Source organism: Anoplophora glabripennis, unplaced genomic scaffold, assembly GCF_000390285.2.
Source record: "Anoplophora glabripennis isolate ALB-LARVAE unplaced genomic scaffold, Agla_2.0 scaffold97, whole genome shotgun sequence".
NCBI lineage: Eukaryota > Metazoa > Arthropoda > Insecta > Coleoptera > Cerambycidae > Anoplophora > Anoplophora glabripennis.
In genome coordinates, this window is record NW_019416215.1 from 1,086,011 (window position 1) to 1,105,191 (window position 19,181).

A 19,181-nucleotide genomic window follows, 5' to 3' on the forward strand; every position below is an offset into this window, starting at 1 on the left:
AATTTTGCCAGTGGAATATTGCAACGTTCTGTATAATGTAAGATGCTTTTAAAGAAAAGGTTTCATACAGTTTAATACTCCTCTTAAAGATCAGGTTCTTAAATATCTTTTTCCTTTAATGAATAATCAGATTGTTAACTGAACCGAGTTGCAGTGATGCAATTTAAATATTGAAATTTAATCTCTTCTCAAAGTCTTATTAGAAACAAAGATTTAATAAGTCGTACTAACTTAAGGTAAATACGTGGCAAGTAGACTGACGTTTCATAAAGATAAGCAAACATGCTAAGTGACTATTCTCTTTATGTATGCTCTCACCGACTGAACATCGGCCATCTTAAGTATATTAATCATGTGATTATGTTTGCATATACAAATCTAATTTTCTTGTAGAGGAAGTCATCTATAGTAGGTTCTAACAAAGAGAAAGGTGCAAACAAGATAAGAAACAAAATAGGAGTACTTTGTGCACTTTATTTTGCTCTGTTGCATGCGGAAAATTGATGGGCTTTTTCATTTTTCAGATTAACCATCCTGTTGCCAAGAGTAATCCACTGCCGGATTTTAGTCGTTTATTATGCAAATAGAATATTAAAATGTATGTATTAAATTACCAAGCGTGTTGCTGTAATTAGCAGATTTCTGACATTGTATATGAAATATATTTCTCCTCATATTTAGTCTTTAGTCTAGCTGTAAATACAACGCAACGATTAGGTGCTTCTCATTTTTATGTTTCAACCAGTCAGGAAAGTATACCTACAGAGAGAACTTTTCCCATTGGGACCTTTTCTTAAGTTTTATATGTTGGCATTTCAATATTGTATCTAAAATTACAGCAAGTAGGTACTTATATAAATATTTGTCCTAATAATTGTTCTTATTGGTAAAATAATATTGAAATTCATTCTCACAATGGTTCAAAACAAAGTAAGTTTCAGTGGAAATAAAGGAAATCTCGCTTTTATGCAAAATTGTATTCACTGTTACAAAAACAAACTCAAAAAGTTCCGACGTCTGCTATCATCATCAAATTCAATTACTTACTGTTCGGTTAGTATATGTGCATTTAAAAATAAGACGGTTTATGTTTTTTATGAGACAAATGTTGATGCATTAGGAGGTGAAAAAAAACAGCTTCAGTTAAATATCGTTAAAGGACAGACTCTGTCACTTTGAAAAATTTGTGGTGGCGCCTGTTGTCACCTGGACTCAGTGTTTACTCCGCTCTGTGACAGGTTCCCTGTAGTGAAGTCTTTAAGATCACAAGGTGTATCGGTTACGGATATCACTGTGCAAAATTGTCAAACAATCAGTCAAATCTGAAGATGATGATAAGGCTGCTGTGGCGCCATTTAAGAAACCATTTATCTTCATGTTCTGAGCTAAGTAGAGGGTGGCATGTCATACGACTAAAAATAGTGTTGGTAAAATACGTACAATATAAATTTCGATAGTTTACTAAAAAGTCTCAAAAAAGAAACTTATAATTATAAAATACCTATAATTATACATTTTTTATTATTGGTACTTGTAGGTCCCTTTTTTGTTTTAAAATTATACATTAAATTAATTCAAATTACTTGTTTTTTTCATCTGAAATAATAATATGCACATATCTGATTATGAACAAAACAATTTTCACGTATTCTTATCAATTAAAGATATACCAAGTGATTCACAAATTATCCAAAAACTTTGATATGTACGTTAGTAAAAGCACAAACCAGTATCGTCAAAAAAGTGATGATAAAATATTTACAGATTTCTAGAAACAAATAATTGAGTTTTGCATTTAAAAGCACCACGTAGCTGGAGAATTGTGGTATGTCTGTTAAAAAGTATCTTAAGTTTTTTCGCTTGCCACTTCAAGTAGCTTCAGTCGATTTGATTTAACAAATTCAATGTGGTTTTTACAATGCCCTTATTATGGTGATTTATTATTTATTTTACAGTCTTACAAGTTTATTAGCAGTTTACATGCAGAACGTTTTCCGAGAAGACATGAGTCAAATGCTGCTACTTTTACCCTTATGGTTCAATGATGTCCTGGAAGAGAAAATTTGCGATAGAAAGGAGGAAGAGATGGAGATTGTAGGAGTCCAAATCATACTGTAGCAGCAGAGAAACAAATTTTAAATATTGTGGAAAAAAAATTTTCTTAGATACAAATCGTTCGACAAGTGCCTGGAGTGTCTCAATCAACTTCCTGGCGCATATTACAGAAAGAAATGAATCAAATTCACACAATCGTTCTTAAAGTAGTGACAAGAACAAAATTCGAGAAAATCATTAGAAATAATTTCACAATAATTGCAAAAATGTAAATGTCGAATTTTTACACGATTTGTCCTTGTCACGGTTTTGGGAACAATTATGTGAATTTTCAAGGCAATGTCCTTTCCGTGTGATAGCGGATTTTCCCCTAAAGAAAGATATTGTCAATAGCTGTTACAATAAAAGTCCAAGAAGCGCGGTGGTTTGGAAAAGGAGAACCGGTAGCACTTTGGATCCTTATTTAAAGCAGATATTTTATTAAGATTAATCAAATCAACTTATGGCTAACTGATATTTTCCTAAGTGAATGCCCTGATTTAAACTAATTGTACAAAAGAAATGACCTAGCAAAAGTATGCTATCTACTCCTCGGAAGATAAAAGACACTGGAAGCTACAAGTTATGTGAAGCTGACAAGTTTTGGAGGCTAATTAAGTTGGAGAGGAACCCTAAGATCATGGATCATGGTCTATGGTTGGACGTAGTGGAAAGGGAAGGTGCGTCTATCGCCCACAGCCACGTGGTTTTAATATAAATTACTAATTTGAGATGTTGAGATTCCAGTTCGCTGTTAAGACTCATTTGATTGTTAATTACAGCAAAATTTTTATAAAACGTAAGTATCTGAACTCATCCTGTGGCACATACACCTGCTATGATTTATTATGGCGTGTTTATAAATTCAGATGGGCAGCAGTATGTGAGAGATCAAGAAGATATTCACACTGAGTATATTTATTTATTTATATTTAATCTTTAACTGGGCTTTATACTTTTATTGCTGACATTACTGTTAAGATTTTTAACAGGCTTCGCCTTTTTACTTATGACACGAACGATATAAAGTTAACAAAATAAAAATTTATTACTCACAAGGAAAGCGATTATAGACAATAATTAACAGTTGTCCTAAGTGTTCCACGATCGTCTCCGGCGATCGCATTTCAAAAACGAAAATAACCGTTCAACATTTGCCGAGGTCACAGGCGCATATCCAAAATAGTCGAAATTTTTAAAAGATGCTATTTTTACTAATAGTGGCTAAGCATCAACTACTTCACATTTTAGTAATACCCCTATCCAAGACAGTGTACAGTAACATGTAGATGTCTGCCTCTGATCTGTAGCTTCGCATCGATCAATTTATTCGATACGAATCTAGTAAAATTATTATTAGTAAAAAAAACTACCTTCGTAATTTCTAAAAGTTTAGCTTAACACAAAAAAGGTTTATTGAACGCTTATACAACTAGTGCATCATTTCTAAGTCTAGCGTGTCCTTCATGTATGTATGACATTTACATTTTGGGTAGAAATAAATATTTCCTACGGTTTTAATTGCATTGATAGATTTTAAATGGTAGCTTCGGATTTCAACGGGCAAATAAATCAGTCGGGGCATAATTAATTGCCGGTTTCTCGTGGTGGTAGCGAAAGGTCTCTTAATCTGAGTTAAGGCGTACGAATACCCGCACCCAATTATCAGCATCTTTGATTTTATTTAAATCCTTTAAATTTGTTCTTGACTGCGGAGATTATCATGTAAGGTCGTGGCGAGGTAAATTTTTTAAAATTTCGTTAAGATACATAGCCGACCCGATAAAATCTAGAGTGCTCAAAATAAATACGCCGGGGACAGTATCAGTTTTATTGAATCTTGGGGAGGAACAATAGGAAACGGTTGCATAGATAGTTGTAAGCAACCGGTCGTGATATAAACAGTGCATTCATTTACCACAGGTTACAGTTCACGCAATTGCGATAAAAATCTACCAATTAGTAGTTTATAGTCTTACTTGTAAGTTAAATAATGCAATAAGCGGTCTCGCATGGTACAGACTACTACGAGACGACGTGGATATACCGGACAGGGGCGGCGCTTAATTGTTTCCGTTGGGCATAATAAACGCCGCTTTAATTTATAATCAGATTTTACTATTTTTTTTGCTTCTGATCTGATTTAATTAAGCCTGAGTTACACTAACAAAAAGTGTAACTGAAATACGTTAACAAAAAGTACAATAACACCCTTGTATCATATGTATTTTGGCGCACTGAATCTGAATCCTGGGCCAGAATTGCTTCATAACCCTCCATTTTTTTTAATTACAAAAAACCGCCTTTGAATACAGAAAATACTGAAAATCTCGTTTTGGAGGAATTGACTTTATAGGTATAATTGTAAAAACCGACTAAAAGAGACTGCAGGACCATATCTATATGTATTTTGACGTGCTAAAGCGGAATCCGCAGTTGAAATTACTCTATCTTCCTCCAGTATTTTTATAAACTTTGGGAAACTCCTTCCCAGAGATAGATTTAGCCATTCAGAGGGTATTCGAAGATGTGAACATCGTTTCCAGATAAAAATGAATTTTCTTTTACTACTTTTTCCTTTCGTAATGAACACTTTTATCGTCAAACAACCTAATCCTTTTTCTCTTTTCTTTGTTTTTGGTTCGTTTTTCCTTTTAAGCATCTAACAGAAATCTGCCATCATATTAATATGTTACCTTCCTTGGTACCGGCTCTCCATTTTCTTGACATCATGGTGAAACCATTCATCCTGTTCTTCGCTGTAGTTTTCAAGATTCTTCAGGAAGTAGTCAAGATGTCTAGTAAACGCAATTTCAAGTTCATCAGGCAACTGTTTGAAGTTTTGCAACAATACCTCGACTAAATTCTGGTAATCCTCACTCTTCTGATTCCTCAAGAAACTTGACTTGAAACTTAGCCATGCTGCTCTTTCAGTATCAATCATTTCTGAGATAAAATTTTCGTCTCTGATCACCGTACAGATTTGAGGACTAGCGGAAGTACCTTCTTTCAGTTTAACAACTCTTATTTCCTGAAACTCGTCTCCTCAATATCCAAAGCAGTCGCCATCTGTGTCCAAAGCTTTAACGAACTATTTCATGAGAGGCAGAACATTTGAAGGATCAGCTAAGGGTTCGCGGATGATGTTTTTTAACCCTGGATGGAATTCTGTTCTGTTCATACTGATTTTTTCAGTGTTTAATATCCCGTAGATGTAAGAAATAGGGATGCAAGATGAAGTAGGCCTTCCTCTTGTTTTGATAAATATAATTTTCCAAATTTTCTGTATTTAAGAGTGATTTTTCGCGATTAAAAAATTGAAATTTTAGCCCATTTTTAGTGAGCGTTAATTTTGATAATGTGATACATATTTAATCATAATTTTTTAAACAGATTAAAGGGAGAATGGGGTACCCTCAGAGAACGCCTATGGAAAAGTTAGTGCCAGGGCCTCACTATGTCAGTCCCATCCTTGTATACGACGTGAGAAAGACTTTGCCATTCTATGGGGGATAAATCAATAAGGAATCCTTACCAAACAAGCGTTCTCAGCACGAAAATCTGATAAAGTTTTTACTAAACCCTTTATACATCAGCAAATTTTAAGCACCCTCGTTTTTCAGTGCCGGGCGTCTTTATCGTTCATCAATAACATGGTTTGTATGTAAAAGGGAACCACGTTTGATAATATCACGGAGCAGTTTCATATAATTGTAAGTTCAGGTTATTATTTTGTATTAAATTATTACCTACTAGTAATTAGAATTATTATTACTCCTTCAGGAAATTTTTTGTGGGATTTGGAATGTAGAAAAAGATGTAGGACATTCCAGTTAAGAAATACATGTTTTTTTACTAATAATGATCATCTGAAGCTCTAATAGAACTTTCGAATTTTTATAGGCATTTTTTTTCTGAAAGTCGATAATAGAAAAGTTGAAACTGTTATCTTTTTCGTTGAGAAAACCTGTAATTACTGAAAACCGTACTTGATAATTTAAAATATGTTGACATCTATAACGAATTTTACCAACTGTAATTCATATCAAAATAAAAAGGTTTTCTGGTACGGGACAGGAAATTAACTGCGGTCAATTTTTCACTTTGTTCTGCATCATTTTTACAGTTACCTAAATAATAATTTATTTTAGAAAAGAAAATGTATTTGCTTAAACGATTAATTCTTTTGATTGAAAATGTTTGACATCAAGGATTCAGGAACAAATAAGCTTTCCCATTACTTGACAGAGATTATTGAATGATTTAATTATACAAGGAAGTTTAGAAGTGAAACGTGTCAGAGATGTCAAGTGTTCCTTTGGACGTTAAGTTTTAGAAAACAGTTTTTAGGTAACGACAGACAGTATCAAGTACGTGTACCTGAATCCAAAGGGGCAGCTGATGCTCTTACTGCATTGTTAACATTTTCTTTTTATACTATTACGGGATGGTGACTGCACAAACTTTAATTTTTTGAATGATTTATGATCAAGAAGGCCAACATACTCGTATATAGTTTCGAATGTTTTTTGTTTCAAGATTGTACATTTCATACTTTTATACCTTTCATACCCTTTACAATATTGCACATTGCACATTAAAAGTTTTTTTTTTTCATTATAAATACTACTTCAAGTACGAGTACTATTCTAAAATTATCAAAATTGATTATATTATCAAAATTTCAAGTAAATCATCCACGATTAATTTTGAACTTCTGATACTGAATTTAAAATCGTTTTGTAAGATATAAGAATACCTAGATTTTCTAATTGAAATTATTCTTTAGAAACTCATGTAATGGTTAACTCACTTGGGTAAGTCGCTAATATAAGTTTCATCAGTTTACATGTAACATCCTCAGATATATTTATGTACCTGTTACATTAAAAAAAATTAAAATGATTTATCCCAAAATCTAGTCCGCATAGGAGATAAATAAGTTCATGTAAAATTTTTTTGTTTATCTGTGATTGTCTACTATTAATAATTTGACAAAAAAATACAATTCATCTACCTATTTTTTGCAATGCAAATACTGAATAAACGTTCTTTATTTTTTTCTAATGGACATTCAGATACACGATGATTTTTTCCTAGTTAAAAGGGTACACAGGCATTCGTGTCTACAAAGAAATTACAGTAAAAACTTCGCACCAAGACAGGCTTACGACTTGTTTCTGCGGCTAGGTTCACATCACTGTGGAATAACAGAAATACCTAAATACTGTACATGTTGTGTTGGTATTTAACAAATGGTTTACAAATACGAGAAATTATACAGAATCATAAACAACAATTCTATCTAAATAAGGTTGTATCAGCGACAATCGGGGAACAATAAATCCATTAAGCTTTCTTTTGAAAAAGGCAAGCCAGGAGATAGAGTTACGATGGTGGCCAATCCTCTTAAGGTAAGCCTTGATTGATTAGTCTTAGTCGTTTTTACTGACATAATAAACGTAAATAATAACAAAGTTAGATGTAAAATTGGACTAGGCTGAAGTAAAAGATTGAAACGTTTTGGGTTTATAAGAAAATAATAACAGGGATAGGATATTGGGTATATATTTTACATATTCGCATGAAAGGTTCTTTTTAACCGAATGTGTTACATTTTTAAGGTTAAACGATATAAAAGTATTCTAAACATTTCTCTCGCAACCGGTGTACCGATAAACTAACTTAGAAATCAAAATAACAATAGGTTTTTCTTTGCTTCAGAATTAAATAATACAAAATATAAAATTATCCCTTTGAAAATAACACCCAAGATTTTTTTCAGGGGGTAGTGGAAGATTTACGCCAACTACCTCGATATTTTTCAAGATAACTGTTGTAAATAATCCATAAATTAAAATATAGATGGGTATATTTCGTAGCAAGGACACATTATTTTATTTAAAAACGTTTGTAACAAAAAACGTGTAATTGAGTTGAGGTTAAGATTAATTACAATAGCTTATTGTTAAGTACCATGCAGCGTACATAATAGGATGTGGGACCCTTAGTAAACATTAATTTTTTTACCATAAAAAAGTGATTGCCGAGCGATTGCGTCTTTTACCTATAGCGTAAAATATTTTTATATATCCTTTGAAGGCAACTAATTTAAGAAGTTTCTAAACGCTTATCAAACTAATTGTAAGTCATGCAAATGTACTGGCATCAAATGTGTAGGTAGGTACTCTAAATAAACAACTTTATATTTCTAATCGAAAAAATAACTACATATTTGTAAAAATTTAAGATTTCGTAATCTGCATAGCTATACAATCTTTTTTACAATTTGTTTTATCTCATTCGTTATATCATACTTTTCTATATTTCTGTAATGAATAATAATGAATCTGTGATGATGTTCCTCATCAGTAATTGTATTTTTTGTCTTTATTGAACAACACGTGAGTATTGAACAACACGTTAGTACATTAGACATAACCCTACTTCTCATAACGTCCGTTATATCTAAATAAATTTTTTTAAAATAAACAGTGTTTATTTACCTCGTCTTATCGTATACATTCCTGCTCTTACTTTAGGCGAACAAACATAAGAATGTATTGTATTTAGTTATATTTCTAAACACAGACCAGCCATCTTCTTCTAATTCTCTCTTATATTGTCCATCAAAATAAGCAACATAATGTCGTGGATTTGCATTATCTTTTGGCATTTCTGACATCCTGGTTCCACGTTAGGTGCCATGTCGTGGAATAGGATCACTCGGCGGTATGTTGAGGTGATCTTGCGCCTCCATGTCGCTGTTACTGGATGAAGCCATGGTACCTGGGTCCTCAATTTTTGCCTGTAGTGCCAACACTCTTTGCATTTTTTTATCGTACTACTGACTGCGCGTACGTATATTATTGGCATCGTATATATTTTTTGTATATCATCCATTATATCAAATTGTTCATTTAGGGATAGTCCATGTGACTCCAATTTACGGAATTATGAAACTTGGAGTTCTCTGGTTTGTTTAATGGCATATTGCTTGAAAGAAAGGCGTGTGTAAGTTCATAGAAAAATACAGAGTCTTCAGCGCTTTTATCCTGCTCCATTTTTTCTACATTTAACTTTTCTTTTTTGGATTGCCCAAAATATGAAGTGCGATCTTTTCTAATATTTTTTAATTAAGTAGTCTAAGGTCTTAAAATATAGTAAATAAAAAGTTTACGTTTAAGTCCTTCTATCATAGATGAAGTTTGTTCTGAATAATAACTGGATTAAATTAGAAAATAGTCTGAAACTGAACAAAGGTTAAAAATCAGTTCTAATTATTCGTTTTTTTTTTTGTATAAAAGTAGTAATTACAAGTACTTTCATAAGCAAACCTATTTTTTTATATTTTTAATTAGTTTCACACACTTTTTTTTTAGTTAATGAAGATAATTCAATATAAAATAAGAAATAAACGACAGTTATTAAAACTGTTTATCTCTGTCACGTGCAGGAAAGAGACGGAAAGCGAAAAAAGAAAAAGATCGCACACCTTGGGACCCCAATCCAATTTCCATGTTACTCAAAACACTGTTACAGATACAGTCCCATTTTAGAACGAGATTATAACAAGCTCACCGAGGTATCAATCATTCCAATCAGATTTTCGATCGGCCGGAGCGACATAGCTATAAATACCCGGGAATATTTATAAAATGTCAACTCAACTCATCACAAGATAATCACGACGCGAGTAAACCTGCCCAGTTTCCTCTCCAAATGTTACTGGAATGTGTATTATTATCTTGACGTACCGCTCTGTTTATCACTGATTGCTGTCAATGGCACTCCAACATTTATACCGGACAACGGGTACCCGGTGCGAATATTAAAAAATAATCTTCACATGGAGGCGGTTTATTCTCTATTAAAGGAAGTTAAGCCGGATTGGTTTTATAATATTAATTCTACTCTTATTTTTTTACTCCTTAATTAAAAATTCAATAATAAGCTTCGGAATATTTGTGGCAATTTAATATGCTTGAATGGTTATTAAGGCAAACAATGATATATTATTTTTTGCTGAATATCTTATAAAATAAAGTAACTGGTAGTAACCATAGTAACTGCTTAAAATAAACTGTAAAGTGTACCATAACACTGCTATTTAGATTTATTTTCTTAGCTTTGAAATTAACTAAGATATATCGCTTTGAAAAAAAGTCGTCTATTGACACTCGACATAATTACACACAATATGCATCAATCTATATTCTTCACATAAAAAGCACTGTTTAAACTATTTATCCGAAAATCGATTTTTTTTTAGAATTCTAGAGTGGCGTTACCATTTTAATAAACATTTTAAATTTTACCTAAATTGCTACTTTCCTCGGGTTGATTCATTCTAAACTTGTTTGATTGTGAGTCGTGGCATTAGTTATTTGTCCTCTAGAAGTTAATGTTCTTCGACCTTTGGAAGGTTGTGGAAATGCGGTGAAGATGCCAAGGAGGATTTAATTTAAATATATCCTCTAATATTCGTTTTTGAAATTAAAAAGATACAAATGTCGATTTGATGCGAATTAACTTACCTAACTCTTTGTATCTTATTTTACATAAAATACCCATTTTAAATATATGATGAGGTATAAGTCTTAAAATAGATGCAAGTGGTTCATTAAAATGTAAAAAAAATCTTTATTTTCCTTGGTGAATTACAAAGCAACACTGTATTGGTTCTAGATGTATATCGATAATATTCATATATGCAACAATATTGAGTAATTATCTATATCGTGTTTCACGCTCACATACCCATCGATGAAATACGGCAGAATATATACACTGAAGGCATTGCAAAGTAAATTATCCATTTTTACATTGTTACCCTTGCATGTCTTCTTTCATGTACAGCTACTTTACAGGTATTGAGCAGAAATCGTATGATAATGTATGACTATAGATCTCCGATTGTGAACTTGAAGTGAAATATTGAAGCCAATGCCTTATGTAGTCATCACTACAGTGCGATGTAGCCATACATATAAATTAAGCAATTTTGAGCGTAATATGCACTATTTATTTAAATGGGATTAAGAAGTATGAATAAATTTATCTGCATATACAGGGTTATTTCACTTTAAATACAGAAGATGCAGGAATAGATTTATTAATAAGAAATGAGTAGAGTTTGCTTCCTGGGGGACGCGGAATTCAAGATACAGGGTGTTAAAATTTACAGAAAAATATATATTTTCTGTCATATCTTCATAATGGGCTGACGGCATTGAATGAAATTTACTACAGGGTATTCGCTTAATTAGACCTTTAATTGAATGTTTTTTCGGGTCACTGATTCCTAATCTGGCATCAGCTAACACTCCCCGGACACCTGGTGCACCGGAACCTGGACATGGACGTCATCTCCGGGATTTTTCCTGTAATATTCGCGTAAACGAGCCGAAAATCGCATCAGGGGCTTTTTCGGGGCGCTCTTCTCCGGGTGTCAAGGCTCGTTGCATTTAAGAGTGAAATTCAGGAGAAGCCTCAGAGATGACGTTATTCATCAATCTTGAGCTCCAGGTCGGTGATGGACCAATTTGAAGGTCATATTCGGGATCAGCGACCTTGAAAACCTGCAGGACTCTGATTTGAGTCCATTCCATGCATTATTAACCGAGTTATGAATTTTTTCTTAGTGACTTTAAAAAATGCATTTTCCGGATGCAATTTGGCCGAAAAACAATACAAAGTTGATACATTCCTTCCACATAATATTCGAAAGCGAATGCAAAAAATCCATCTTGATACGACTTAATAGAAAAATTTCGGAGATTTCGGCTATTTTTGTGCTTTATTTCCTCGACTATAGTTCTTAATAAATAATTTAATTAAGTACATATTCAATATTAACCTTCATCAAGCGCATCCCTTCTAAAATGTTAATTGCGCCCTCTAGATTTTAAATTTTATATAAATTTTAAATGAAAAAGTTACCTTGGCTTCAGAAGGTCATACAAAAACATGTTTCTTTAAGTTCGTGAAAAAATGTCAGCAAGTTCTTTCGATAAAAATCGTTGTCATAAAGTAAAAATTAAAAGTTATTTGAAAAAAAAAAAACCAAAAAAAATAGCAATTTTTTAGTCATTTTTTGATTCTTAAAATTAATAAAATCGTCGAAATTTTTTAATAGCTTGTAACACAACTCTTTACGAAGAAAATAAACTAAAAATCGTTACTGTAGGGTCATTCGCTGAGAAGATCTAGACAATTTCCGAAAGCGCTTTTTTTTTAAAAAAATTGATATATCTAAAAATAATTAATATATTCTTCATTTTTCAAAATTGTGCTTTTTTGACTTATCGCGGGCTATACTTACAATAAATAGCAAGTATGGGAACGTAAATGTAAATGAGTTAAAGAAAAAAAGGCAAGAAAAAAATTTCAACGGTTTTTTCAATATATCTCGAAAAGTAACAAAGCAATCGATACGTATAAAAAGTCAGTCATAGATCTTCTTAAAACCTACAACTTTTTCATTTAAAATTTTTCGATCGGAGCTAGAGTTCTTTAGTTATTTAAGAAAAACCGTTTTTTGCAATTTTGTTAATTTTTTTGATCATGTTGGATCAAGTTTAAAGAAGAAGAAACTCGATCTAAAGTGTAATTTCCTATACAGTCATATTTTTTTGGCCGGGTAATAATTTTTGCAAATTTAACGCTTGAACTAGATGTACTAATTACGGCCACATAAATTAAAACGAGGAATGCGCAAAAAATGTTCCTTTTTAAAAAAGGAACATAAGAACGCTTTCCGTTATTAATGTACTTTATGTTTAAGCGCGATTATCCATTTGAGAATTCTGAAGTAATATTCTTAATCTCACATCCTTTCCCTCTATAAAGGTAATTAAAATTGAACCAATGATTTTTATCTTACTCTCCCGTCCGTAATGACATGACTGTGGCCAACTTCCTTTCCAATAACCAACTTCCTGTAAGCAGCAAGAATTCTTGCCGCTTATCTGCGTCTCACGTTCTTATTATTCTCTTAATTTCATTTACAAAACAAATTCATATAGAGGATATGTTCCGCTGAGGAACTAAAAAAGTGACTGGCTTTGCGCTTTTTTCTTGCATGAAAATTAAATTATTCAAGGAATTAAGTCCTTAATGGGTTCCTTCCTGGGCTGGCAAATTAGTGTTATAATAAGAAGGTAATTTGTTTTAAAACATATTGTATTAAAATACGAGTATTATTAATGAACACTGAGAAAGTGTGTACAATGTGTATATTGTCCCACCATTAAATAGGTATGTATTTCGAGGTAGTAAGTTTAATCTAAATAAACCAATGAATATAAAAACAAATATTTGAGAAAGTTTTAGTCATCAATTTCACATTATACAGGATGTCCCGCATAAGAACCGACACAGATCAGGTGTAGGGGTGTCCAAAATATTGTAATTTAACCAAAGTTACGTATATGTAAAATTGCACCGCTGAGGAGTTATTAGCCCCCAAAGTGGGACCCTAAATTTTGAAAAAACATAATATCTCCGCAACACTTTACCGCAGAAGAACCAAATTTGGTAAATGATTTAGGTTTATTACTGGACTTCTTTGACTATGATGTAAAGTTAATTGAAGCACTACAAGGTGTTCATTGGGGATGACTCACCCCAAAAATTGTACCCAACTTTTTTTTTTGACTGAATTGAAAAATAATATTAATTCACAGCAGAATTTCATTTAAATTTTTTTTACTCTTGTTAAATTTTAAAAAACTTTATGGTTTTCATGAAAAACCGTATTAACTGACACAAAATTTTAACAGTGTGCATTAGAAAATTATCAAAATGTCAGTAGTAGGCAATGAATTTATCTTTCAAATTTGTCAGTTAGTAATAAAATTATTTTATTTCAACAATTGCCTCTGATTGTTGTTGAAAATGGTTGAAAAATTTACATTTAGCGAACAAGTTGATATGCTACTTGTGCTGGGTTTCTACGAAGGAAACTGTAGAAGTGTGGAAGAATTGTTGAAAAGAAATTTTATCAGTAAAACGACTATTTTTTTACTTATTCTTTTTTTAAACCAAAACTGTATATCAGAAAAAAACATTTAACGTTTTTTCTGTTTCAAACACATTTTAGATACAATATATTCGTTACTCAAAATGTAGTACAATTTTTTAAGGCGAAATAAAGAGCAAATTTCTACGCCACTGAATTTTTAATGATTATACTGCATTTAATATTGTATTTGTAATAAAAAAGAATAAATTTCCTTTTCGAATTATTTCCGATTCATTCACTGTGTGGTAAGTTTATTTTAGACTGAAAAATAATACGATAGTTATTTGTTGTTTGAATAAAATGTAAGACCTATTTTCTTTGAAATGAACTTATAGATTTTCCAAAATACTCAGTAACATGGAAATTCAGCGGATCTTAATCACTTAGTATCTCTGCTGCTGATTGATATAATTATATGTAAATTCAGTGAATTTTTACCTTTTTTAGTTACGTTATCATACGCAGTTTCATTAATTTACGTCGAACATCTTTCGAGATATTTGCATATTTATAATGTTTAACATCGCGAAAGTTGCTAATGGCAACTACACTGATAAAAATTTTATGTACAATTACACACTAGATCATTGGCTATTTTAAAGCCATAGTGGATATTGTAAAGTTACGTCATACAAGCAAAATTACATTAAGCATGTAATTTTACACTTTTTGTTTAATTCACCCAAAATATAAATTTATATTATCGATATACACACCTATAGTGTAATTTTACTAAGAAACAGGAAAACTACATACTATTTTTAAGAAGAAAAAATCCAGGTATTGTTATTTTATAATATTTTTAATAAGAATTACTCTTTTTGCATAAGTATTTATATGTTTTTTTCCAAAACATGTTACAACGCACCATAGGAATTTTGAAATGAATGTGGAAGAAATCGAATATCCTCAGAAGTACACAATAAAACATATTTTTTGCATTTTCTTGTAACTGATGTAATTTCCTTTCTAAGAAAAATAGTTCCGAACTTTTTTATCAATATCCTACAGTGGCAATGCCTGACAAAAAACTCAAAATTTGTGTTTGTATGTATCTATACTTTAATATCATTGGAACCACTCAGTCAGTATCAATAAAGTTTTACCTATATTTGTGCTTTTTCAATCTGAATTCGGGAAAATAACCCATTTTTCGATTTATCGATTAGTTTTAGTTTTATGATGAATTTTCGATATACGAACAATTGATATAATGGGACTATTTTTCCTAGAAAGAAAATCACATCAGCTACAAATTTATTCAAGAAAAATTATGTTTTATTGTGTACTTTTATTAAATAGACTTAAGAAGATTTAGTAATGCAGTAAATGACACATATTCTCTAAAGTAAAATATAAATTTCTTATCTATACCCAAAAATAAATAATGCACATAATATTATTTAAACCAATTAATTAAAAAGTTTTCTTAAAACAATAGTAGAACGAAAAACTTGGTATAGCACGTCTATATTAACGAAGTCAGTAAACATTTAAAATATATAGCACTCTCTGCAAAAATCCTTCTTACTTATTTAAAAGACAAAGTATATTTTTAACTTTACACACCTTCTTTTTAGTGATGTATTTATCCTTCAATGCCTAAATTTAAAAATGAACTACCAAATACGTTTTCATAGGAAAACCGTATAAAACTTGAATTAATCTTAGACTTCTTTAACTGTGAGGACTAGTTAAATAAACATAAAATCCATAAAATTGACTTCTAATTTAAAATAATTAAGTATAAGGACAACAATTCCTCATGTATTTTCTGGCAAAAGCCTTACAGCGGTTTTCATTTATGTGAAGACTTTTTCTGGATGAAAATTTCCTCATAGTTCTCGTTCGCATTCTCGTTCCCGTTCTCGCGTCCATGTGCATTTTAAGGTAGAATCTTTGAATCATTTCGAGAACAATGCCCACTTCTTGACAATATTAAACTGAAAACAAAATATAGTGTAAATAAAGCAATATCTAAAATACGTCTTAAATAGTAAACGACAATCTGGATATCTGCGTAACAACATAAAAGTTGTTATTAAATATAATGAATATTTGCTTACATCAGTATTTACTTATAACATTATATTTAGGACATTAACACACTGTGCCACAAATGAATCTAAACATGCCTACTGAACAACTAGCATCGTTCCCTGCACATGCTCGGTAACACATGCATGATCTGATTCGTTGAACCAAATCAGGTTATATAAATTCACACTTTTATTCGTATATTTACATCAAATATAGTAAAAACACACGAAGGACTAGGAATAATACATTTTGAAATGTGAAAGTACAACGCAAAAAGTAAGAATACATAGCAAAAAGAATATACAGGGTGTCCCAGAGCTGTCTTCCTGGCATTATCTCGGAAACTAGTCGAGATAGAAAGAAATGTTATATAGAAAAGGTCTGCTTAAAAAGATGCGTTTAATGATTTTATTTTCAAATGTACAGGGTGTCCCAAAAATATGGTATATTGCGGAACTTCAATTTTTTTAATGGAACACCCTGTTTATTTTTAAGTTTTTGGGTTCTCCTTTTATTTCTGAACATATTTGATTAACCATGTTCTATGGTCTATCATTAACCGTTTATAGTCCAGGTGGTATCTGTTTCGGGTTGGGTAATACGCATATGATCGGAGATTTTTGCTTTAACGGCTTCTAAATAACATCAGAAATAATAATTTTTCTATGCAATTAAAAAAAACGTGGGCTTAATTGTTATTGCAAAAAAGTATAAAAAAATAGCAAAAAGAAATCATTTTTTTCTTGGATTTCTCGTCGACAACTTAGCAACTATTCGTTTTAGACAAAAATGGAAAAGTTTAATAATTAAATTTTGATCAAGACAGAGTTAGTTGCAATTCGAAAAAATAATTATTGTTATTGCAAAAATCGGAAAAAAGATTATTTGTCAATTTTTTTCAGACACTTGCATAATACCTAGGATCTTCATACTGTTCACAATTAAACTTCTTAATGCATAGAATCATCACACCAAATTTCATCCAATTCGGTTTGATAGTTTTTACATAATACCTAATTGTTTAAATTTTTTTTTAAATTAAAAAATTTTCAAAATCAAATTTCTAAAAATCTAAAGCCTTTGAATACTTGAAAATTTCATCACAAAAAGAAGAGCTCTCAAGTTTTAAAATGGTTTTTGAAAAATTCAAATCGGACGATTAGGTGAGCCCTGGTGATTGTTTAAACATTTTCGCAATTTTCACGCTTATAAACAATTGCAATAATTAACGTTTTTTTTTCATTTTTTTTTAATTTTAAAATATGGTTTGAAAATACTCGGACAGACGAGTATTAAAAAAAAACTGATGATCCGCCCATTATTTTCGGAGTTATGACCCGTTAAAGTTAACCCTTATTTACAGCAAAACTGTAAGGGTATAAGGGCTGTTTTTTGAACTATAGGTTTGTCATTCCGAGTACTTTCCAGATAAAAATTTTCAAAATTTGCAATAACGAGCGTCCCATTTAAAATGTCAGTCAAAGATATTCAAGACCGCGTGAAATCAATGAGGTATCAGTGGTGGGGGGAGCAAACACACAGCTACTCCGATCTGAATTCTGGGACACCTTGTATATACTCAAACGGGTAATTCTGCACAATGTATCAGGAATGTTCAATTCATTTACAAATACATATTTAAATTTACATACAAATATGTAAAAATGCGATGTGTATTTTCACAATTTTTATCAACGTATTTTGGCCTCAAGATTATCATTTAAGAACACCCTGTATATTGCTCTTTGTGTTCTCAGTGGCAAACTGATTCACTCATCTAAAGTAAACCGAACCACCACTAACAATTCTCGCAAACGTCGCGGCAATTCATCGCAGCCAACAAAGCGTTCCACCGTTATATATTTCCATCACATATTTCATTAGGTGCATAGTCAGGTGGAACGGTTCATTCACAAGTTTATTCTACCTCGAGAGGATGCATTAAGATATCACGCCGGTTCCCACCATAAAATATCTTCTTGGAGTTATCTGCAGAGTACACGAGGAGCCAAGTTAAGTCCCATGTCAGACGTCACGCGTCCGTAATGTATATCATTGTTTTGCAATGAACCAGAAAATTGCCGACGATATTTTAACAAAACGCGCCGGAGACATCATAAATCTGAACGGAATGAGACCTGCCGGACCATATTGTCACCCGATGGAGCCAGCCACGAGGTGTATATTTAGTGCGTTGCCAACTTTGCCAAATCTCGTACACAAATCTTGGGAGTCGGCGCGCCCCTTTACCTGAAATTGAGATGTTACCGTTAATGGGATTTTATCGTATAAGAAGTGTTGCAGCAAATTTATCTATTAAGGCTCAAGGGTCCTACCTGCCCTAGTAGCTATGTGTATACCTCTAGTTCCAACAACAAAAACAATAGGGTGGGAGATGGTGCTGTAATTTTGATATTTACCATTGACGTCCCAAAGGCGATAGGTGATAGGTACAGTTTCAGTTAAATCGAAGCAAAGCAAGTCCTTTGTTACTGACAATTCGAAGAAAAGATTATTTACAAAAAATTAGAGAATATCGTCGACTAAATAGGAATGTAGTTCGGAATATGGTATATCTAGACTAGACGAAACAGGGCAAAATCGTTCTGGACGCCTATGGATTCCGTAGAGTTTATGAGTTAAATGTTTTTATGCGATTCCAACTGATATCGCACAGTGGTCGGAAATCCGAAAAAGCTGGACAAAAGTCCAAAAAGGACCAATCACCAAAAGTGGGGACTTTATATTTTTCAGGTCGCTAAAGCCGAATTTGCAGTCAAAAATCTCACATTCAAGATGGCTGATACAAAATGGCCGATATATCACGTTAATTTATTGAATCTAACTGAAATTTCGAGTGCCTCTGGTATTGAGGTCGCGTAAAACGTATGTAAGGTCGAAGTTTGAGGTTTTTGAGGTAATTAATTATTATTAATAAAGTACGAAAGGTAAATATCTGCGATATAAGGCATGTATTTGGAATGAATTCGTAATTCGAACGAAATAATTTCTAAATACTATT

At 31.9% G+C, this 19,181-nt stretch overlaps 1 protein-coding gene across 1 annotated transcript in view; it reads right to left on the minus strand.

Moving 5' to 3' along the window:
* The window catches only part of LOC111693155 (vicilin-like seed storage protein At2g18540), a 140,283-nt gene that overhangs the window by 34,974 nt on the left and 86,128 nt on the right, over positions 1-19,181 (minus strand). Inside the window, exon 2 of the mRNA XM_023457322.1 lies at positions 4,791-5,040. Coding sequence (XP_023313090.1) covers positions 4,791-5,040 — 250 coding nt within the window. The remainder of the gene's footprint in view (positions 1-4,790; positions 5,041-19,181) is intronic.